This window comes from Notothenia rossii (assembly GCF_949606895.1).
Source record: "Notothenia rossii genome assembly, chromosome: 5".
NCBI classification, from domain to species: domain Eukaryota; kingdom Metazoa; phylum Chordata; class Actinopteri; order Perciformes; family Nototheniidae; genus Notothenia; species Notothenia rossii.
This window is the reverse complement of record NC_136903.1, coordinates 28,707,051-28,731,309: the sequence shown is the minus strand read 5'-3', so window position 1 is coordinate 28,731,309 and position 24,259 is coordinate 28,707,051. Positions and strand designations below refer to the sequence as shown.

Here is a 24,259-nt window from a genome sequence, read left to right as displayed (position 1 = left end):
TAAGGGTATGCTCCAGTTCCTAAAGTATGTGATAAAGATGCTTTTCTTTTTAAACTCGACAAACGTAACATATCTTGGTTAACATGTCAGAAGCCTTGGTTTGCAGAGTTATGGATGTACCTTCTGTGATGCTCCATTAAGGAGGCCTCTGTCCCATAAAGCTTTGTTCCCAGTGGGGTCTTCATCCACATCATCGCTGGTGTTGGGCGGAAGACGCACCTGAGAAAATGAAATGGGGGAAAAAAGGATGCACTTATTTAGCTTGTCAGTCCTACTGGGCTACAGAACTCTTTTTGTTACAATAAAACTAAAAGTTAGAATGAAAATCATAAGCTGTATATTTTATAGTGTGTAAATGTCATTCCCGTTCAAAATAAGTCAGATATGCACAGACCCAGCGCTCCCCTTCCCCAAACTTACAATACTGATGTTCCCAAACTTGTCAGCGGCGGCCATGGTGTCGTAGTCGAGCAGACAGGCCGTGGTCACCCAGCGGGGATACGTGTCATCGGCGAAGATGATCAGCTGGTTCTCGTTGCGTCTGTAGCGGACCCAGAACAGGCTCTCCGAAACGTCCGTCACGATCACACGCTGGCCGATGGTGTGAATGCTGGTCACCAGGTTGGGAACGTGCTAAATTAATGAGCAATAAAGCACACTCATTAAAGAATATTCAAAACACAAAAAATATAGAAAGAAGGAAAATATGTGTATCTGTACACATGATGACAGAGCTCGTTGTAAATTGGTAAGACATCCCTTTAAGACGTTACAATTATTGGGGAATATATTTCCCAATTTTTTTTTTTAATTCCAAAAGGGCTTTTAAAATGTATAAAAACAGCAAGTAAGCACTTCTATTTGTAGCTTGGATGAGGAATGCGCTATATAAATGCAGAGCATTTAGCCATGAATAGATATAATTATTACTATCAGTACTAGGTGTTTCTTTTTTTAATCAAATTAAGTGATTAAGAAAAAAAAGTATGTTAACACAGGTAGCTCTGTGATAAAAAATAAACAAATTGACATCAAGAGCTCAATGAAAACAGTGTGCACTAATGTCCTACCTTGTTTTCACATTTGCGAAGCAGCTTCTTTTTCCCCAGGTCGTAGATTCTCAACAGCTTGCCCACTCCCACCAGGATTCGACCCTGGAATGGAGCAATAGCCAGAGGAACGTCCTCGACTGGTGTCTGCCAATCAAAACAAAGAATACATTAAGCAAATCAGATTATCAAGGCTCTGTGTAGTACTTGTTTATACAAACATTATAATGTAAACTACTGTCTGCTCTTTCACATTGTTTGTAGGTCCTGTCCATCAGGTCACGTTTCTGTGATCCGAGTAACAGATAAACGGCAGCATTCTTTCAAACGACACTCACAGACGATAATGGAATAATTTCAGCAAATCTTCTTATGAGAAACCTTGCTGATGGACTCAAATCTGATATATTAAACTATTTGAGGGAAATAAATCAAAATTCTGGAATCCAACTGAAATACTGTGTTTTGTGTGGAGACGCATAAAAAAAACGGATATCATTAAACTAGGACCGTTTTTATTTTTACGGTGTGACTTTAGATTTATTTTTTAAGAATCAATAACTGCATTTTGGTAAATTATATTTCAAACAAAGTTACAGTGGTCACAGGTTAACATTCAACAGGGATGAGGTCTAAGGAGCAGAGGAGCCCGTTCAAGTCAGCAGTCGTTGCTTTTTTCTTCTGCCTTTCAACAGGCCCCTCGTTACTTTGATGCATGTTTGATTGTCCTGCTGGAACATACGTCATGTCGTACAACGTAAAGCCAGAAAAAGCCGGCAGTCTGTGAAACAGGATGGAACTTCATCTTGGCCACTAATCCCTTACAACTCCCTCCCCCCAGAACGGAGGTTTTATGGGCGGCTGTGTTAACCTTCTCACATTGACTCAGATCCAACTGTGAAGGACGCATTATTTCGGTGTGCACGACTAAAGTTTGGATGTTGTTTGGTAGAAATGCTGGGAGTCACCTTTGAAGAGGCTTTCAAAAAAACTGCTATTTTCTAGTCGTTAAACTTTTTTTATTTTATTTTATTTACAAAGGGGTGGGATGACCAGCTGAAACTGCAATTGTTTTTTTTGTTTTTTAAACAAATATTTATTAAAGGGGCTTCATTATGCTTATTTTCAGGTTTTACATTTATTCCTGAGCCTCTACTGGGACATGTTTCCACGCTTTAATGTTAGAAAATCTCTTTACTTTCTCATACTGCCTGTGCTGCAGCACCTCTTTCCACCTTCTGTCTGAAACCAGAGGCCAGTCTGCTCTGATTGGTTAGACGGCCTAAAATTACAATAATTAACTTTACAATTGTGTTGAGGTTACAATAACGTTTCACCAAATGGCATAGTCACACGGAATAATTTCACTCTACTTCAGTGCCATCATTAAACTCAAAAACTGGTTGCTGAATAAATAAAGATAAGTAAACAAATAAATCAAAAAGGTAGTCTTCTTTAAGTATTGTTCAAATATATCGATAACAAGTCATCAGTTTGGCAATGTTGATTGTAGCAAGCAGACAAAAATATATGAAACAAGATACTTGGTCAAAGATATGTTATCATATTGCACGTATTTGTGTGTTCCTGTCTGGTATGGTATAAATAATAAATTACCGTCCCGGCATGCATATGCATATGCATACGAAAGTGAATCAGTCAAAAATAATATATAAATAAAAGAGTGTTTTTTCCCAGAAATAAACCCATATAAATATCTGATCTGGTGTTTGGGAAATTCCTCTGAAAGTGAAGAGAAGCAGCAGACACCACTGTGCAATTCAACACCCTGATCCCCTCCACCCTTCTTGAGTTTCTGGGGAATTGCCTTGGGAGAAGTGAGTGGCGTCATGGTGTTAACATCTGTGTTTAACACTTTACTCAAGGCCATCCATCCTGCTGCACTTTCACCAAGCCCTCGTCTGAGCATCTCAAACCGTGACCTTCTAATAGGGGTGCAACAGCTAATCGACTTAAATCTATTAAAATCGATTACCAAATGAGTTGCCAACTAATTCAGTCGTCGATTCGTTGGTGACGTCATCACGTGTGTTTTACGCGCCGTTAAGCTCCAACGTTATTGTTCTTTTTATTGGTACTGGAGACATTTAAAAAATATATGTCATGTATTATTGCTACAAAAACCTTATATCGCAGTCTTAGTGTCGCCAACTTGTTTCTAATATGCAAAAAGACAAACAAATGCGTCTATGATGTATTTTCGATCAGACGAGGTCTCTGTCCCCCGTCTGTGTGCGAGGGGGCGGGGCAGTTTACAGACACGCAGCTGCTACATGCAGCAACACACTGCGGAGATGGCGGAGAGAACGCGCTCCGAGGTGTGGTTAAACTTTACCCGTCTCGATGTGGACAATGCTCGTTGCCAAAAGTGCAATAAGAGCAGGGTTCAACGCTAACTTTTAAAAGTGGTTGCCAGGCCGGCAACCAGGCATCAGCTTTTGGTTGCCAAAACTGAAAATACGGTTGCCATTTTTAGTCACCTTATATTTTAAATAATTAAGATACTATAGAGTTATAACTCAACTTAATAATGAACATGTGACACAAAAGAATGTTCAAATGCTTTACAATAATAAGTAATTAACACAATTATTTGAAACTTAAGTGGTAGGAAACTTGTCCACCCTCAATTGCTGGTATACAAAACACCAGTAGTGCCGCTGTTGTTCTGTTCTTAATAGATCACTAGTTTCTTGGCCATCCGTTGTCTCCCTTTCAAATGTGGGTTTTCTTGACCTTTGTGCTGACCCCCACCATAGATCCATTGGCCCTTCAGCATTGAAGTCTTGGATTGGCCAGACTAATACATTTATAATGTTAAATAAATTAAAACCATTCAAATTTAAGAATTAGATATTATTTTTTAATGCTGTAAATTACCTTTTAATATGTCTAACTATATTTAAAATACCTTTTTCTAGAAATGATTATATTTTTATGCCAATATTTTCCTATGGTAAAGTGTTGTTTTATTTTGGTAGTAATAAGATCGGGACTCTTATTCTGAAGGAACTTTTACCGGAAGTGAATACACAACGGAGCAGACTTTACACATATCCTCTTTGCTTTGGTTCCCCGCTTCGCCATTTTTTGTAAAACAAACACACGGCGCACCGCGCACGCGAGTAAACGTGCATCGCTTTCTGGCTCCGTAATTACACCAATGCACGTGCAACTTAAGTATCCGGTTCCGACTGGTCACAACAATAATTCAATATCACTCTTAATACAACAAATAATTAACATTTATCTCTTTTGGGGTGCACATTTTGCTGTTTGCTGTTCTTATTTCTCTATGTTAAAAACTGGTTGCCACTGAAGGCAACCAAAGGCCAAGAAGTGGTTGACATTTTTTCTGAATGGTTGCCAATGGCAACCTGGCAACCGTTACTGTCGAGCCCTGAATAAGAATTTAGCATGTAAGGGTGGTAACACAAGCAATTTGTTTAAACATTTAGCAAAAGTGCACCACATTCAGAAGGAGGAATGCACCGGGTTCGACTGTCTTTCTAGTAGCTCTGTAGCCCCCTCCACGAGTAACGTTTCCACGTCAGGTGTTATGTATGCTAGCAGCAACACACAGAGTTAACTCAATTATACAAACATGGGTTAATGATTAGAGTTTATTTATTTTGTTAAAGTTTCAGCTATTCTGTTTCCAGTTCTGTTATCACATGTAATACGATTTGTTAAAAAACTGTTGTTTCTTTTGATGTGAAATATTATTTATTTAATTTAAATAAAAAGCAATGTTAATTTTGTTCAAAATGTGTTAAATTAATAATATGTATTTTTGAATCAAGTATTCATCTTTATTGTCTTCATTGTTAGTTTCCACATGCCTAAAACAACCTCAAGCTAAATCTAAAAGTTAATGGCTAAATAAGAGCATTTGAGAAATTGTGCAAGGCATACAATAATAGTCCGAATAGTCCATTAATCGTTTCATTAATCGATTATCAAATTAGTCGTTTGTTGCAGCCCTACCTTCTAACTCACATTTCAATAATAATAATAATAATAATAATGGCTATTAAAACCCTCTGCTCAAAAGTAAATGCTTTCAACTAGGGATGCTCCAATCGCCAATTTTGTGGCCAATCGCCAAAATCAGTATCGGCCGATGCCGATCGAGTGGGGCTATGGGGATCTTCCATTTAAAGTGATGTTTAAAACTCAGTTAATGGGGCTCATTTACTGGCGCTTCCACAAACAACAACCAACCATAATTATTACATTCAAATGAAGTACATTATTCAAGTTTACATTAACTTTGGATAATAACACGGGAGAAATTAGCGGAAGCGCTCTCTCTTCCTCTCTCTCCTGGCAGCCTGTCAGTATCGTCTCATGCAGCTCACTGATCCAGTAATGAGTGACCCGACATTGAAGAATAAACATATGTATAACTAGTTTAGCTTGTTCCAGAGGTAGATAAACTAGGTAAGTGTGTTAGGTCTAACTCTTAGTGTGTGTGTTGCTCCGCTCACCGGTCCGTCACAGCGGGTGGAGCTGCAGGACTTCTGCTTCACACTCGTTACATACCGCTATTTCATTGTCATTTTCGGGCACCTTAAAATACTGCCAGACCGGTGAAGCCATTTTGGCGAGCTTGTTTTGCCGCAGAGAGAAAAGTCTCATGTATTTTACGTCATGTGATCGGCTTTCCCGATCGGCATTTATGGAGAGCACCGATCGATTGGAGCATCCCTAGTTTTAAGGGTGCGTGACAACCCACTTCTTCGCATGTCAGTGCTGCAGATCAAAAAACATTCAGCTCTCAGTACTTTTGTGAGGTTTAATGCCCACTCAGCTGTATAAAGAGTTACTGCTGATGAACCTAGCATTCTCAGATTTTTGTCTTCAAAAGAAAATTACTGAGCAGTAGAGTAATTCATTCAAACCAAAAAGACAAAAGCTAAAGAAGTTTTGCTGTTGGCCACTTAAATAGAATTTCATTTAAGCTCAGCCAACTCACTTTGTGCACAAACTCTAGTTTCTCCCCTCCGCTGATGAGCCGATACGTGTAGATGAATCCGCCGCTCACTGATCTGGGGTTGAGGATCATGTCTCTGGCAACGCCCACCAGGACATACCAATCATCTCCTGTGTTGGGGAAGCGACACACTGCAACACTGGAACATATAAAACACAGGGAAAGAGGAGGTATGAAATAAAGAATTGAACACGATGGAGAAGTAAGAACAATAAAAGATGATCAGGCTTCCTGTTGATTCCACACGCTAATAAGTAAAACATGCACATTTATGTTGCTGGAAGCTGACTCCTTTTGTATTTACAATGTTCATACCATGTAGAGTAACTATTAACTGAACTTGTCAACATAGTTAAGACTAAGTGCTTTAAGAACTTACCAGGCAATTTTAAGTGCAAATATGTAAATTGAATCAAACTGATAAAAATGTTTAAAAAGATGGCAAAGTTTACAATTGAATAAAACACTATTTCTGTAGCAAACATGTTTACTGTGGTGAGCGCGGAAAGGAGAGTGATAATTAACGGCCTCTTTCCTCAAAATAAGGACAAACCAACTCTGTCTTTTGAATTATGCTATCTGTCACCAGATACAAATGAGATGTTACATTTCAAAAGACTGTCTGGTCCTTTTTGGCAACCCATAAAATGAAGAGACTGTTTGATTAAGACAGTTAGGAAGCACTCTGATGAAGTGTTATTAGATGCTTATGGAGCCTGACTCTCAATCAATGTGAAAAACGTAATAAAGAAGAGACAGTCCAGGTTCAGACTGTAGGCTTCATTACCTTACCCCCATCACACCCATACACCATTTAGGATTCAAAGCTATGATACAAAGTCATGCAAAACCTTGTTTTTTCAGCCTTATGTTGGAAAGACTGTGATTGATGTGAAATGCTGCTGTCAGGCTTTTAACTCGTTCCCATGGTTGCTGCCCTTCAGTGGTGACCTACGACTTTTAGGGTTCATTATATGTTTTTAAAGCCTACATCTGTGACCTACCAACTCGGATTGCTGCTGGAGATCCTCCAGCGAAGCCCTACTAATCATTCCAAAATCTGGGTCAGTCATTAAAATCTAACCAGGCTTTTTTGAGCTGTGGAGATCCCTGCCCTGAAGATCTCCGGCAGACACACTCGGTGACCTCTTTTAAATATTTTTCGCGAAACTTTTTTTATTTGGCTTTAGGCGTTTTCACACCAAGTACTTTTCCCAGGAATAGTTCCCGGAACTATCTAGTTAATCGCGTTCACACCTGAATAAGTCCCTGAGGGAGGATTACGCAAATGAATCCGCTGACGTCACTTCTTCTTCTGCTTTGGGTTTACTGGCAGGCCACAAACAACTTCACGGCGTATATTGGCACCCGAAGTCTCATCACTCCACCGATCCCACGTTTTCTTTTGTGATGCCAAAATGTAGTCGCTCTCCGTTGGTGCGCTTGGCTAATGGGCTAATGCTAATAATGCTAATGCGAGGAAATAAAATGGCGGCTTCACAAAAAGCTTTCAGAGTTTTACGGGGCGTGGTTTGAAATTCGCCCAGCCAATCAGAAATTGGAACCTTTTTCTACCCAGGAAGGTCCCTGCTCTCTAGCAGGGACTAAAAAGTAGGGATGCACCGAATATTCGGCCACCAAAAATTATCGGCCGAAAATGGTTAAAAAGGCGCCGAAAAAATATCACCGAATGTCAGAGAACAGGGTTACGTTGATCATACTCCGCATATTTGTCCGGGTGTTTTGATTTCAAGTGGTGGAGTAATCCCGAAGTGGTGAAAGTGTTTGCAGTTACACCCCCTCGACAAATGTCAGCTGAACACGTTTTACAAATCGCAATCCGCGCCTCTCTCTCGGATATTTTGAAATATCTCCAAGCGGCAGACATGTTGGCTGTGAGCCAGCCGCGAGCATGGTCGCGCGCCGTGCTTGTCACCGCGTTTTGATTACGTCATCACAACAACACGTTAGGTTACCAAACTTATAGGTGCATTTGTTGTTGTTGAAGGCCTGGCTGTTACAGTCTTTATTTACACTATTTTGTTGTAGGCCTACTGGCCTAGAAGTTTATGCAGTTTTAAAGCACCTTGGCTTTGTTCTGAATGCACTTTGTTGTAGTTATCCTACAGAGAAAAGAAAATGCACTTGACTTGGAATTAATGTACTGTATGCATTCAAAAGTGCTGAATAAATGTTTTATGGACCCATAATAGTGATTATTATTTAAGTTAAGTTTTGCCATAATCATCTATTTTTTCCCATAATCAGGTAGCTGAACAACATTGGTAAAAAATGTATACATTTATACACATAGAAATATATCATTTTCGGCCTTTCGGCATTCGGCCAACTGTTTCCTATCTTCGGTATCGGCCAAGAATTTCCCATTCGGTGCACCCCTACTAAAAAGGGGTGAAAAGGTTCCCTTTTTGGTGTGAACGCAACATCCCAGGAACTATCGGAACTATTTCTGGGAAAAGTACGGGAAAGGTACTCCGGTGTGAAAGCGCCTTTTGATTAACAGATTGTGCGAATTGAAGCTGTTTAATTATATATTTAAGTTGATATGTTTTATTATCTTGTATGTTCAGCTTCGTTATTGTTTTAATAGTAAAGCACTTTTTGGAGAAGTGCTATATAAATGAACGTTTTTTATGATTTATGCCGTTTTTTCACTGGCTGCTAACAGCACAGCCTTGTTGTTCCGAATGTGAAACAGGAACCTACAAGTCTCGAGCCCCGATGATACCTACAATACTGGAGATGTAACTACGATAAGACAAGTAATATAACAAAATGGAGCCGCTCACCTGAACGCAGCTTCGTTCTGTTCCAGCTGCACCAGGTCCAGTGTTGTTCCCTGTATGGGGTTGATGAGCCGCACCAGTGAGGCCCACTGTCCTGCTCCGGCTTTAGGTGCACCAAAAATAGCTTCTGGGAGGTTCTCGTTGAGGAACGCAGCAGCCATCTCAGCGGCCAGTTCTCTCTCATCTTCTCCAGCTGCCTCCACCATCTCCTGCAGACACAACAGCGCCAAAGAACACAGACGGTCAGCTGAGGGGAAACCACTGTGTTCTGACCAAGTACAGCCAGTTATTTCCCACTGAAACCACCAGATTCCCACCATTTTGTATGAAAGAATAAGCAGCTACATGTTTGTGTCCCCTGATCCTTCAATTAATCAGCAACTATTTTTATAATCGGTAAAAGTAATTGACTATGCATTAGGACAAACATTTGCCTGTTTCAGATTTTCAAGTGCAAGAGTTCTGCTGTTTAAAGAGCTGTGTGTGTGTGTGTGTGTGTGTGTGTGTGTGTGTGTGTGTGTGTGTGTGTGTGTGTTGCAATGAAAAGAGCAGTTGGTAGAAGTACACTGTGCGTTTAGTAAATGTGTCGGTAAACAAACTCCTTAACACCAAAGCCAAGTTCCTGTATCTACGCTAGAAAACTGATAATTTAGATTGAGGGTGTTAGCCCCGAAGCTAACAACAGCTCAGGGCTTCTTTGTCTCAGAATACATGTGGGCTCAGTTGGTTTAGAGTCAATAAAACTGTTCCAGAAATCAGATTTTTATTTTCATTTCAAATTGAAATGATTAAAACACCCAAAAACTAAAATGTAACACACAGGTCAGTGCTTCTTCGCTGATTCTGTACACAAAAAAAAGAATAATGGTTCCAAGGTCAAACCTGAGTGCTAACCTCGACCTTTGATCTATCTTCTTAAACAGAAGATTCAGGTCTAGGTTTAACTTAAAAAATACCAACTGAGTGCTGTTACTATTTCTGGGAGACTTACTTGATATCAGCTGGTGGGAAGCAGAGTTTTTACAACTTCTGCCGAGTGCAGTTTCGACTTATTTTTTTATTCGACTTACATCGTTGAGGACAGTAATATCATACATATACTTTTTCTCTGTGGCAGGGGTAGATATTAAGGGTAAAATTCCACTGGCCCACCATTGTAACCACTGGCCCAAGAGCATTTGTCCATAAAAACGACTAATAGTGAAGAAAATTAACACATTTGTTGCAATAGTCATTTATGCACAAACTACAACATTTGAATCATCAGTTCTTCCTAATTTTCCTCAATTGTTCATATTTGGTTTATTAAAATAATTATATTGTGGTCATTGTTAAAAAAAATTCTGCTATTATCATTATTATGAGTAGGGATGGGTACCGAGAACCGGTACTAAGTCAATACCGGTACCTGATTGGACGGTATCGGTATACCGTTAAGCCGCTGGACAAACGGTGCTGCTCTATATGTGTTACGTCTACTTCCTTAGTTTAACTTTAAACTATTCTGGTTGGTTGGGAACCCTCATCCCGTGTGATGTATCCGGTTTGAGACCCCTCTGATTGGCCACTGTAAATGCCACTCGTCATCTCTCCATACAGCGCTCTTATTATTGTTGTGAGACTCCCGCAGGCATGGCGGACAGAGTGAAGCGATCCAAGGTCTGGGAGCAGGCCCGGCTCCAGGATGAAATGACTGAGGGGGCTGTTAAAAAATCAGAGGGGGCGATATTTTTTCACAACAACGAAAAATACTGGCAATGTAATTAATTGACACACCAAGCTTTCTTCCTTCTCACTGCTCTACAATCTCTTTGCTTCTTTATTTTTATTCTGGATTTACCCCTCTCATTCTGTTCCTCTGATCTTTAATAATAGATAGTAGATATTTGATAGATAGATACCTGCACTTTGGTCAACAGACTAACATTGATTTCCTCAATTTATAAATGGACAGGCTCTGTAATTACAGCATAACCTTTTCTCCTCTATCCCTTAACTCGTCTTCCTATACAGATTTACTTACTTACTATCCACTCTAGTCAGGTCAGGATTAAAGAAAAATTAATCTGGTGGATTTTTTATTTTCAGGATTGAATGTTCAAATCAAGGCCTAAAACCTGGCATCTCATAAGAAAGTGACTAATATATAAACCAAATGTAATATTGGATCAAATACTACACCAAATGGACGGACACAGATTAAAAATAAAAAATAAAAGTCTCCTGGTTTGTCTCTAGAGTCTAACTGCCATGACAAAAATCAAATCAATGTTCCAAAATCCGTCACTAGATGACGCTCATTGTACCAATACGGTTTATATAATACATAACACATTATTATTCTAGTAAAAGGGCTCGCTTTGGGGTAGTATGATCCATACAGGCAGCCCTAAATGATAACAAGTAACCATCATGTGTGGTGCTATCTGTAGTTGTCTGTCTTATTTTTTGTTGATGTCAAACAACATGGATTTAAAGTCAATATACGAAAGTAATTCAAGAAATGAAGTAAACAAGCTGATCTTCAAGTTCCTCATAAACACTGGTCTGAGGACGAGGATTTAATATAAACATTTAATAAATCAACAGTAGTTTCCTAGTGGAAGCGATTCGCCATTAAAGACAAAAGAAGAAGAAGAAGAAGAAGAAGTAGTAGAAGAAGAAATATGCTAACACTACAAACAGGCACAACACTGTTACTCTGTTTTTACTGAAATTTAACATTTGATTTCACCTTGCTCTATTTTTTTTAACACACGTTAAAAAACGGGAACATTTTCGGGAGTTTCAACCGGGTACCAGCCACCGAAAACGGGGACTTTGCCCGGAAAACGGGGACGTTTTGGTCACCCATCCGACTGTGTTTACAGCTAAGCACACAGGCTAACATTAAGACTACAAGCTCACTTGGGGTTGAGGCTTTTTTACACGTTGCTTGACTGCCTGCCCACATATCTTATCCAAACATAGTAACGTGTGTTGGGGGAAAATAATCATTTAAAGTTATTTAATAATTGTGACATGTATTGTACTTTTTGATGGATGAATGATACTCAAAGTGAGGGGGCAAAGAATACAACTGAGGGGGCAATGCTCCCTTTTGCCCCCTCGTGGCGCCGGGCCCGTCTGGGAGCACTTTTTTAAAAATGTAGTGGCGATAGTGCAAGGTGCAATCTATGTACTCAATTAGTTGCTTGTAAAGGGGGTAACACAAACAACTTAATGAAGCATTTGCAAACGAGACACTCATTGAATCTAAAACGGTGCAGCGTATTTGACAGCCTAAACAATGTGGCTGCTAGCGATACTGCTAGTGCTAATAGTGCTAGCGGGCTTCAGCCGCGCCGTGTGTAAATGTGACCTGAGCGAAGGCTCGCAGGCAGGTTAGCTGCTGCGCACGGGTAATATGTTTTGTTTACCTGAGTGCAGTCTTGCAGACACATCGCCTTGTCTTTTTTTAGTTTATTAACACTGACAGTGTATTAATGTGAGCTCCTACACCTATAATAATTTGGCCTTTCATTGAATGCTTTATAAACCAGTTAAACTTACAGATGTCATTGTGAACTGGAAAACTGCATTTAAATGTTGTTAAAGGTCAACATTTCAATGTATGGTTCAGCAATTGTTGGTCGTTTACTAGGAATTGACATTTTAAGCTCTAATACGTTGTTCTATGTTTAAACCTTCAGACATATTTTGACGTGTTTCAGTTCAGCACATCATTTATTTTGTGATGATTTAAAAGTACAATCCAGAATAATATACGTACTCGCCTTTATCTTTTTGCCATCTTAGCCTTTTGACCAATTTCTTCATATCACAGTTTTGCATGATGTCACTGTAGGACAATGTTTTAAGGACCTCTTGTCGAGCTAGGTTGTCAGTTTGAAATGTCTGGATGAAGATGTAACTGATTTACACATGATAAAAAAAATGCCTCTTTTCATCCTCTGTCTGAGGGAAAACCCCAAAAAGCATGATAGGGCGAGCCAGGCCCCTTTAAGTTATTTAATTTATTTGTGTCTGCTTCTGAGAAGCTAATGTATAAGTTATACAGTTATTTCTGCAAGAAAATTACAATACAATTACTGTTTAATCTTCACATCTTTTATTCATGTCTATAATTTTGAGCACCAAATTATTGAAAAGTATCGATAAGAGTATCGAAAAATACCGATACCGATAAGCAGTACCGGTACATGTATCGATAAAATCCTAACGATACCCAGAGGTAGACATTAAGGGTAAAATGCCACTGGCCTTCCGGGCCGGTGGAATTGTATTATCACTGGCCCCACCATTGTAACCACTGGCCCGGAGCATTCGTCCAAAAAAAATCGACTTATAATGGAAAAAAATTAACACTTTTGTTGCAATAGTAATTTATGCACTAACTACATTACTACTTGTACTACAACATTTGAATCATCAGTTCTTCCTCATTTTCCTCAATTGTTCATATTTGGTTCATTAAAATAATGATATTGTGGTCGTTGTTAAAAAATGTCTGCTATTATTATGAGTATTATTATTTGTATAATGCGCTTTCTGCCCTCCTGTCATCAGGAGTTAGAAATGTAATATATTAGAACCTTCATTATCCTAAACTGCCGGGACATTTCGCCAATACCTTTATATTTTCTACTCTTCACTTACTTGTCAGCATAGGTCGGCATTGATGTACAGAGCCGACAGAAGACCTTGTTTATATTGGCATCATATAGAGTGGTGCAGTGACGCGTCATAAAACCAGGAAGTAAGCTGCTGGTTCCCTCGACAAAAAGCAATGGGATTTCTCCACAGGGTTTTGGAAAATAGCTGGAAATAAGGTCTGTGGACAACGAACCTGTTTGATAAATGCACGTTTTGTTCAGCCGGATAATCTCCACATGTCTACCCTACTTTTAAAATGTTCGAATCATAAATCGAATCGATAGATTATAAAAAGGGTTTTAGGACGTCAACTCCATCGATCAAGCTGGCTGAAACGTTCTCTCCCTCTTCTTCTCATAATCCCTGTCACTCTCCTTTAACTCCTCCGGTGACTTTCTTTTATTTGAAGATTGTTTTTTTGCCCGGCGCTTGGCCGGTTACCGCTGGTATTAAAAACATTTTTGGCGAATGGTTAGCTGGCGCGATAGTCTGTAGTGAAGGAGCACGCTCCCGCTCACTGGAGCCTGCTCGCGCTGTGCTCCGGAGCAAACAGCGGTTTGCTTTTCACCCAACAACGACAACCGACTCACAAAACGCTATGTTGTAGCGTTAATAAACAAAACAATTTAACTAAATTGCAAGTCAAAATACCAATACCACAGAACAATTCTTTTTTTTAAAGCAATATTTTTAGTGGCCCGAGCGGGCGAGTGGAAAGTACGTTATGCTGGCCCGGGGTTATCTAAATATTGCTTCCGGGCCAGGGGGCCATTTATAATGTCGAGCCCTGATACCCATCCCTAATTATGAGTATTATTATTTGCATAATGCACTTTCTGCCTTCCTGTCATTAGGACTTAGACATGTAATGGCTATGTAATAGATTAGAACCATCATTATCCTAAACTGCTGGGACATTTCCCTATAGCGAATACCTTTATATTTTCTACTCTTCACTTACTTGTCAGCATAGGTCGGCATTGATGTACAGAGCCGACAAAAGACCTTGTTTATATTGGCATCATATTGAAGCTAACTCCATCGATCAAGCCAGTGTGGCTGAAACTTTCTCTCCCTCTTCTTTTCATACTCCCTGTAACTCTCCTTTAACTCCTCCGGTGACATTCTTTTATTTGAAGATTGTTTTTTGCCAGGCGCTTGGCCAGTTACCGCTGGTATTAAAAACATTTTGGCGAATGGTTAGGTGGCGAGAAAGTCTGTAGTGAACGAGCTCCCGCTCACGGGAGCCTGCTAGCGCTGCACTCTACTCCGCAGCAAACAGCTGTTTGCTTTTCACCCAACAATTACAAACAACCTCACGAAACGCTATGTTGTAGCGTTAATAAACGAAACAATTTAATACAATTGCTTGTCAAAATACATATACCACAGTCAATCAATCAATCATTGATTGATGATATACCACAGGACCTTTTTTTTTTTTTTTTTTTTTTTTATAATAGCAATATTTTTAGTGGCCCGAGCGGGCAAGTGGAAAGTACGTTATGCTGGCCCGGGGTGTCTAAATAGTGATTCCGGGCCAGCGGACCATTTATAATTTTGAGCCCTGTGTAGTACAGGACACTGCTGAGTTCCTGGTATTTCCGTAATAAAAGCGTTTTGTAGGTGTTTTTTTTATATTTACAAAAGTGCTTAACATAAACAAAATGTCAAACTAGGGGTGGGCGATATGACGATATCTATCGTCGAGACGATATTAGGTCTCCACGATATGCCTTTTCAGAGATATCATATCTATCGTGATAGTGCACCAGGGTAGGATTTTCACGGCGGCCATGACGGCCGGTCTGGCCGTGAAGCCCCGAAAATAATTGTACGTGCTACGGCCACCATGGCCTGCGTGCCCCTGATACTGTTAAAGTCTCGAAGTTGCTTTAAAAGCGTCAGAACAGCAGTGGTTTCTGAACTGCGTTATGCTGCGTTCACAACGGACGCAATGCAAATATTCTCACCCTAACCGCTGGAGTTTCACCGCGGCTGTCAGCTGTGTTTACTCCTGTCATTCAAACAGGACGCGCTGGAGAGGGGGCGGGGCTTATATCCATGTAAATACTGTGGTGGAAACCAACTACGACCAAATTAAGCTATTTTACCGTGATTTAATTGTAATACACGTTTTAAAATGATGCCGAAGTAACTAAAGTCTCTGATTGCACTTCAAGTCTAAAGTTTACATTTTAATTGTTTGGCACTGACTTTTCCTCATTGATGTTTTAAGTTTTACTTAGTTATGTTTTACTCTCCTTTTCATGCTTATTGATGTTACATCACTGCTAGTGCTACCTAAAACAGAAAGTGCATTTTTATACTGAGAAACTATGACTTGAATATTTTTATTTTATTTAGCAAGAGAGTGCACTTTACTTGGTGAAGAAACCAGTGTTAACGTTTGTTGTGTAGGGTGTAGGCCAGGCGTGGCCAACTCGCGGCTCTCGAGCCGCATGCGGCTCTTTGCCTAGTTTAATGCAGCTCTTCAGTTCATATCGAATTTTATATGTGTGAGTTTGGGGGATAGACACTGACTCCTGACTATTGTTGCACGGTGTACCGATACTTTAAAGGTACCGCGATACCCTGCCGTTAAAAACGTTACGATTCCTCCGTTTCATTAGTATCGGTACTTTAAGAATGACGGGGGGAAGTACTCCGGTGAGAAAGCGCAGTTTTAATAAGAGCCGTGTGTGTTCAGCGCTCTGCTTCCACTCCCTGCACTGCAGCCGTGCCTGCAGTCCCGCCCTTCTCAAGCACGCTCAAGTGCCTCCCCTCTCTCGTGCACGCGCTAGCTGCCAGAGCATGTGAGAAAACGAGAAGCATGGCTGTGAGTGGGAGTGCAACTGCCGCTGCGCCTCGGCTTGTTGACAAAAAAGATGCCAGAAGCGAAATGTTGATGTATTTTAGCTATATCTCTGACAGTGAGGGCAAGCCTACGGACACCACGAGGCCTGTCTGTAAGAAATGTGTTAATTTTATTCAATACGAATTCTTGTCATTTATTTTATTTATTGTTCTCATTGTTTAAAAGTTTGTGTTATGGTTCTGGTGTGAAAATTACATTTAAGACCGTTTACCTTTTTTAAAGAAAAGTATTGAAAAAGAATCGGAATCGCAATTCTTGACTTGGTATCAAAACCAAAATGTTGGTATCGTGACAACACTACTTCTGAAAGTTAAACCTGATATTTAGTAGGTCTGTTAAGTATTGAATGCTGATAATTCTGACATAATTTGGCCGGTCAAAGTTGTTTGGGCTCGGATAAAATCGCTCCGTTACTTTCGTCCCGGCTCTTCCTACGTGTGTATGTGTGGTGTCAGGTGTCAGTATGAGAGGATGACAGCGCATCTAATTTTGATCTGGCCCAAGATCCAATCACAATAATACCTGCGATGCAGTGAACCAATCACCTTTGAGGGGGGGAAAACCTATCGTTGATTAAACAATATCCAGTGTTTCCCCTACCATTGACTTGGAGAGGCGCTGCACCCCGCAAATGGAGCCCCGCGCCCCCCCTGAAATTCAAGGTGTTTAAAAAATATATATACTTTTTTTTTTTTAAATATATATATATATAGCACCAAATTGAAAATAATTTATAACTACTGTCACTTTTCACATTGAACATGTGCTCTCTTATTAAATAAACTAAACACTTACATTTTAAGTTGTGAGTTTAATGTTTTTGACCCTAAGAAATACTGATGCATTAATCAATAACAATAATCCAAAGCTCCTCTCTCTGCTCCAGAGGATTTACAAAATATATATCCCAATTCCACAAAAATGCATCAGTGACGTAGTTGAAATCTTGTCTCCAGAAAACAAAAAACTGAAACAAGCGGTATCAGTGACTGTGTGTTTGATGTGGCTCTTTGCAGTAACATAGAAAACATTTGACTCTTAACCTCTGACTGGTTGGCCACCCCTGGTGTAGGCCTACCTACTTGAACACTGAGGAAGCCATATCAAAATTCCTGTTGAATTGTTCATTCAGGGATTCATTGCAGAATTAAAACCAGCTTGAAATGGTATTTTGGTCTGTTACTCCTTTTTATTTTAGTTTTTGTTACCTTGTAGGTGGTTGTACTGTTAAGTAACTTGAAAAATAACCATAATAACCAACATGAAAAAATATTGTGATAAATATCGTCTATCATGATACTGCTTGAAAAATATTGTGATATTATATTTTTCAATATCGCCCACCCATATATCAATCTATAAAAAACAGCAGTTAATCAGGGCTGGCTCTGTTAAGTTGTTAAGCCCCAAGCCTGTTTTTTAGGCCTCAGGAAAATATGCCCAGAAAAAATGACTATCTTCACTTCTAAAAAGGGGTAAATGAATAATCTTTTTTCTAAAAGCAATGATAAACCTGTGAGTTGGATGCAGAAAAGTCAGAATCAATATAGATTGTTTTATTTTAAACATAAATTCAGATTGAACATAGTAAAAAAAAATTATAAATAGTCTCCGTCCAAAAAAAACATTACTTATAGTGAAAACCACCCTTGAATGATGGGATCGGAGACTAAAAGCTTTAGGAATTCAAACTGTAACCTATAATAAGTACCCTGTATCGAGATTGATGCAAAACAAGTGAAATTTGACCTTATTAGAGAGAATTAGAAAGAAAAAAACACTTCTGGGTACATTTGGGTCTATTTGCCATATCTCTGGAACCCATTGGTCGATTTTGATGATTGACACTTTTGAACCGTTAGAGCCAATAGAATCGAGGGGGGGTTCCTAAATCCATCTAAACATTTCCATTGAGGATTGAGAGTGATGCGCACGCACGCAGTTTGCCCAAAAGAGAAAGCTCCCTTACACTAATGAAAAATAGGTTTATTGCCATAAATGTTATGATGGATTATCAGTAATCATTTCAAAGGGACACAGAGACATTGGATTAACCTTCAGCAGCGTTTATATGCGTTTTAATGCCATTGAACACAACTTTTGATCAGAAAAAAACAAAGGTAAGACATATTTGCCGTTTTGGCCCCGTAAAGTGAAGTTGTGTGTTGTCTTTGCTGGCTTTCGCTGCCATGAGTTTTGGTCACACAGTGATGATACTTATACCATTGGAATCTGTGGAATCTCAGCTTTCATATGATAGTTTATGCAGATGGCATGAAGTATAAAATATCGCAACCGTGAGTTATGTGCTTAAGTGCGTTAGCACTCTTTCGCTTAGTGCTAATTTAGAGGCTTGGCGTTACCCTTGTGTTTCATTTAGCTAAAAATTGTTCATATCATCAGTTAGCTGAGTTTCTTCCCGTTAAGTGGGTATGACACATTAATAGGTTGTTAAATATTAAGAAGCCCAGAGACACAGTTTAGTGAATATAGTTGCAACTATAGAACTATACTACTTAACAGGTTAATCCTTTGATCAACATTGCGAATCTTACCTCAGCCATTTGTTGCTTCCTTTGGGCTTTGGTTGCCTCGGTGTAGGCATTGTGGTCGGTCTCGATCAAAATGAGGTTGTTGGTCTCCGGGTGGATTACAAACTTCCTCGGAGTGTACTGCAGAGGAAAGGCCACCTGGTTGAAGACTGCTCCCAATTTCTCCAAAGCCAAGATTCTGCAAGACAGATGAGGAGAAGGGTGAGACTGTTACAGATTCTTTTTAACTTCAAGGGTACAGCCGAGCTACGAAGTTAGAACCATGCTTCTCCACTAAACCGTCCCACCCAACATTTATTTCACAGGGCAACAAATTAACTCTCAAACCACATCATAACAGTAGGTAGAGGAGTAGTACATTACATTTCATTTAGTCGACACTTTTGTCCAAAGTGACTTCCAATAAGTACATAAACAGTGCAGTAGGGTCATTGCATCCCTGATTTTTTTACTGAGCAAAGGCTAGAGAGCAGCGTTTCCGGCAGGCGGGCGTCTTGTCGTCATTTGAATCCCTTATTCAGCTCGGAACACCCTGAACTCGAGCCGAGGGTTTCTAAAAAAAAAATGACAAGGACATCCCTCTGTTGGAGGGGCAAAGGAGTCTGGTGGGATTATTTTTGCCGCCAGCAAAGCGTGTTCCTGTGACGGAACAAAAAAAAAACACGCCACATTTTCCAAGGACCATGCCAGGAGGGGTGTCCCTGTCGGCAGGGAGACGTAAAGAGATAGTATCTATAAAAGGGACGGCTCAATTCAAAATTCAAGACGTGACGTCACTCCCACCCCCCCCAGAAAAACTGTGAAATAGTACCCGCTAGCCGGTACTACGCTAAGTGGAAACGCAACCAAAAACGGGCCCTTTTTTATGATGCAGCACAAGGTGAATCTCTGAAAATATTAAATTCACTAAGCTTTTGTTAACCTTTATTTTCCGACAAACATTTATCAAAGGATGAGAACCATAATTAAAATGTAACCCTAACAATCACACAAACATAATTTCTTAAAGATGTATAATGCATATTGTTCTGTATGTCATTTTTCTTGAACTTACCAAACATCTAAGAGACCTTTTAAATAAGTATGACAAATAGAGGTGCCTATTCAAACAGGTCTACCTGCAGTGTATATCCATACCTCAGTGTGTTGGTGGAAATGGCGACGATGCCTTCAGGGCATTGCTCAGATGCAAAGCCAGAGGCGTACTCCAGAGTCTCGTATGACAGCGGGGTCAGATGGAAGCGCGACTGGTACGAGTAGCTCAGCCAGGACCGACTGGACATGGCCAGAACCTGTAAGCGACAGGAGACAATTTCCAATGATTCACATGAATTGAAACAGATTTACCAATTCTTAAGGGGTTAAAATGCACACCGATTTATGTATTTTATTATGTTGGAGCTATATCATCATCTTTTGTGTGTGATGATTGTATGTTAGTATCACATACAGCTTCCTGCCCCTGCATCCTGACTCTGAAGAGCTTGACGGGTCGGGACCCCAGGTAGCGTGTTCTGGTGTCTGACAGGTCGCCCGTCACTGGATCTAGAACAGTCCTCAGCAGCACGCCGTTCTGAGAGAAGGGATCAAACAGACACAAAGATTACTAGATGACATGATCCAGATACTGGCTGATAAATTCAAACCGATGACATTAGAGCAGCTCATGTTTGAGCAGAGCTTCTGATTGATGTCATGGGTTGTTGTAGCTATTTTTAAAACAACTATAGAGGATTGGGTTACATATCCCTATCCTATACATTAATAAAGAATGCAAAACTGTTTTTTCTCATGAATCTATGAAAAAGATCGGAGCTCACATTAAGAGTGGATATGATGGGTCTTCTTATAGGGGTTTTGATTGAAAAAACTGAAGATTTGTAAATGAGAAAGCATACCTGGAGCCCTATGTTGAGGTAGAGGAAGCCGATGGTTCCCTTTTCTCCGAGTTCATCCTGTTTCTCCACTCCTCCCATCTCAACAATACACAGACTCTCAGGCTGGGCTGGCAGGGCCTGCATACTCAACGGCTGGAGGCAGTCCTGAATGATGACGATTTAGAGGGTTAAGACCATTTCAAAACAAAACATTCTTGTTACAGTGCATAAACGTGAATGTGAAGTTAAGAGGTTTATTCTTCTTTTATAGGTGGTATGGACATTGGAAATCAAGCTTTCTGCAGTGAATTCTATTCAGCAACTGTGTGCACCCTTTTAATATTCAAGCTGCACCTTTTGAAAACAATTATTTGTCATCATTCAATAATTCTGTCACCAAAAACACTGAAACACTAAGTACCACTTTCACTAAAACATTCCCTAAGTAAGCAAATTGTTCAGGTGCTTTGAGCTGGCATTAATTATGAAGTTCATCATTCTTTAATATTTCATGGAAACTAATCCTTTGTTTTTTTATTGACAGATTTTTTTTTGTTGATAACTGCATTTTTGACACCGTTTTAGCATTATTCATAGTGTGAGATCATCTAGATTAAATATGCTGATGTCAACTTGGTCACTGGATTGGGGACAGCTGCCATTTTGATGGAAGAGTCCAATCCTAGAGAATCTAAAGCAATTTTTTAGAAGAGCAAAGGGCTGGTCCTTCTTAGGAGGAGAGAAAGCATCGAGATATCCCCCGGGGCAGGCTGGGTATTATTTGAACAAGCTTGGATATTACTTGTTGTTACCGACCTGAGAAGGAAGTAAACAAACTAATTATGGCAGGTGGGGATTCATGTCAATAATCAAAGAAGTAATGTGGCTTAAACCCCAATGTTGTCATGATGGAGGATAAAAAGGATTTGCTGCATACAAAACGTAGCTAGCAAGGCACTTAAGACAGGGTTTAGGTTGTAATGCGTCGGGAGGATTATGTGCTGATTTACAAACTAGTGTTTCTTTTCTTACCGAAGGGTCCAGGGAGATGATTCGCACGGTGTTGTCTACCAGTCCCACAGCCAGGAACCGCGAGCGCTGCTCACCAGGAGGGACGTTAGCCAGGCTCATACACACCACGTCTGCAGACATCTCCTTACGCTCTGTGTACTCATTCAGCTGGCCAGACTACAGAGAGGACACAACATAAACTGTATTACACATTTTCAGTCTGGTTTCATTATGCTTTTCATATTGATTGTTGAGTGTAAGTGTCAAGAGACATTATCCAATATTGTTGTTAAAGTGTTTCATGCATGTCAGTACAAGTCAATAGAATTCTACCAAATGGTGTTAAAAAGCCATTGTTGCACCATCTTCTTTCTTACCGGGTCCATCTCAAAGTAGACCAGCTCCCCTCCAGTAAGAGCGATGACGACCTGTCGCTGGTTCACAGCGCAGCGCACAATGGTTTTCTTGCCAGGAGTCTTCCACTCGTTCACACGCTTGTCTGCTCGGATGTGGCGGATACCGTCTGGGTACACCTGTATGGAGAAACAGGGAGGGAGGGAGAGAGAGGAGATGTTATTACTTTGTTTTTACTTTCTTCTGTTAACCTGTTAGGCCCCAAGCCTGTTTTTCTCAGGCTCGAAAATGACATTGAACAAATGACCATATCTTCCCTTCTAAAAAGGGTTAAATTAATAATCTTTGTTCTCAAAGTAATGATAAACCTGTGAGTTGGATGTAGAAAAGTCTGAATCAATATAGATGTTTTTAATTTTAAAGAAAATTCAGATTGAATTTAGTAAAAAGACTGTAAATTAGAGTGTCCGTCCAAACATTTTTTTTTTTACTTGTAGTGAAAACTACCCTTGGATGATGGTAAGGTAGACTAAAAGCTTTAGGAATCCAAAGTACAACATATAATAAGTACCCTGTATCAATATTGAAGCAAAACAAGTGAAATTTGACCTTTTTAAGAGAGATTTAGCACAAAAAAACCACTTCTGGGGTCATTTGGGTGGATTTTCCATATCTCTGGCCCCCCTTGTTCGATTTTGACAAATGAAATCTCTTTATAACCGCTAGAGCCAATGGAATCGAGGGAAAGTTCTACACACACAAACACCTTACCAAATAAGGAGTGAGAGTGACGAGTGGCCAAAACCGAGAGCTGCATACACTCTGGTGGCTACCATTAGCAGCTAACTTTTTTTCTCCGATTTTTACATAATTTAATTATGGATTATAAATACTTTTTTCAAATCCACAGACACATTATCAACCTATGGATTAACCGATTCAGCAGCGTATTTTCTTGTTTTAATGCCACTGAACAAGTCTTTTGATCAGATTGACAGCTACGGTGAGACAATCTCCCGTAAAAGCTCCGTAAAGGTACGTGTTATGATGTCTGTGTTTGCTTCCCCTGTCGCGAGTTCGGATCACTCAGTGATGATACTATACCTATATAATCTGTGGAGTCTCAGCTTTAATCGGATATCTTGTATTTGCAGTTACGATAAGTAATAAGGGTATCTTTATCTTGAGTTCTGTGCCAAAGTCAGTTAGCATTTTTTCGCTCAGGGGTCATTTAGACGCTTCTTATGAGACTTGTGTTTTGTTTTGATAAAAATGGTTCATATCTTCAGTTAGCTGAGATTCTTCCCGTTAATCTGGTGCTACACATTAATAGTTTCATAAATGTTAAGAAGCCCTGAGACACAGTCTCGGGAAAAAAACGTTGGGCGGCTCCAGGGCTTAACAGCAAGGTAAGCATCTTTAAAAGGAATCAGGATAAAATTAGATGTTGTCATCTGTGAGGCAATCTTTAAACACTTTGCATGAAGTTTAAATATTTGTTGGTGTATATTGTGCAAAGATCGTTTTTGTAATGTTGCTTTGTCTAGACAAATTCTTGATTTGAATCAAACCTGTACATATTTGCGATCTCGTAATGATTCAAGACTGCTTGAATGTGGCCAGTACTCTTTCACCGGTATGAATAATGGTATTAAAAGGGACATTGCACCCACCTGCACCAGGGCGTCTTCACCGAGCAGCGAGCAGGAGAGAGTGGGTGTTGTTCCTAGGAATCCAGAATCTGTCACTTCCTCTACAGTCTCTCCGATGGAAAGAACCACAGAGTAGCGTTCACGAAAGACACGATGATGTAGGCATCAAACTCATCTAATGAAAACAGGAAGAATTCTGGTCAGAAAATAAAATTGCTGATTGAGTTGTGCCGAGACTAAACATGTTGAATAAATGTTGTAGGATGCTAGATGCTAAGGAAAGGTGATTCATGGCTTCTTTACTCATCATTGAAGTTATCAGGACTGCATATTCCTTTAAAAGCAGTCAGTATGTTGATGGCAGCCTAAGGTCAGACATAATACGCAACCTTTATGCAGGAACAAC

The 24,259-nt window shown here is 39.9% G+C and overlaps 1 protein-coding gene across 1 annotated transcript in view; it reads right to left on the bottom strand.

The window, feature by feature from the left end:
* sf3b3 (splicing factor 3b, subunit 3) overlaps positions 1–24,259 on the bottom strand; it is a 46,866-nt gene that overhangs the window by 5,730 nt on the left and 16,877 nt on the right. The window contains 13 exon segments of the mRNA XM_079682854.1: positions 121–219; positions 421–633; positions 1,071–1,196; positions 6,049–6,205; positions 8,877–9,082; positions 18,963–19,137; positions 20,097–20,251; positions 20,410–20,532; positions 20,858–21,001; positions 21,869–22,024; positions 22,225–22,380; positions 23,875–23,979; positions 23,982–24,028. Coding sequence (XP_079538980.1) covers positions 121–219; positions 421–633; positions 1,071–1,196; positions 6,049–6,205; positions 8,877–9,082; positions 18,963–19,137; positions 20,097–20,251; positions 20,410–20,532; positions 20,858–21,001; positions 21,869–22,024; positions 22,225–22,380; positions 23,875–23,979; positions 23,982–24,028 — 1,862 coding nt within the window.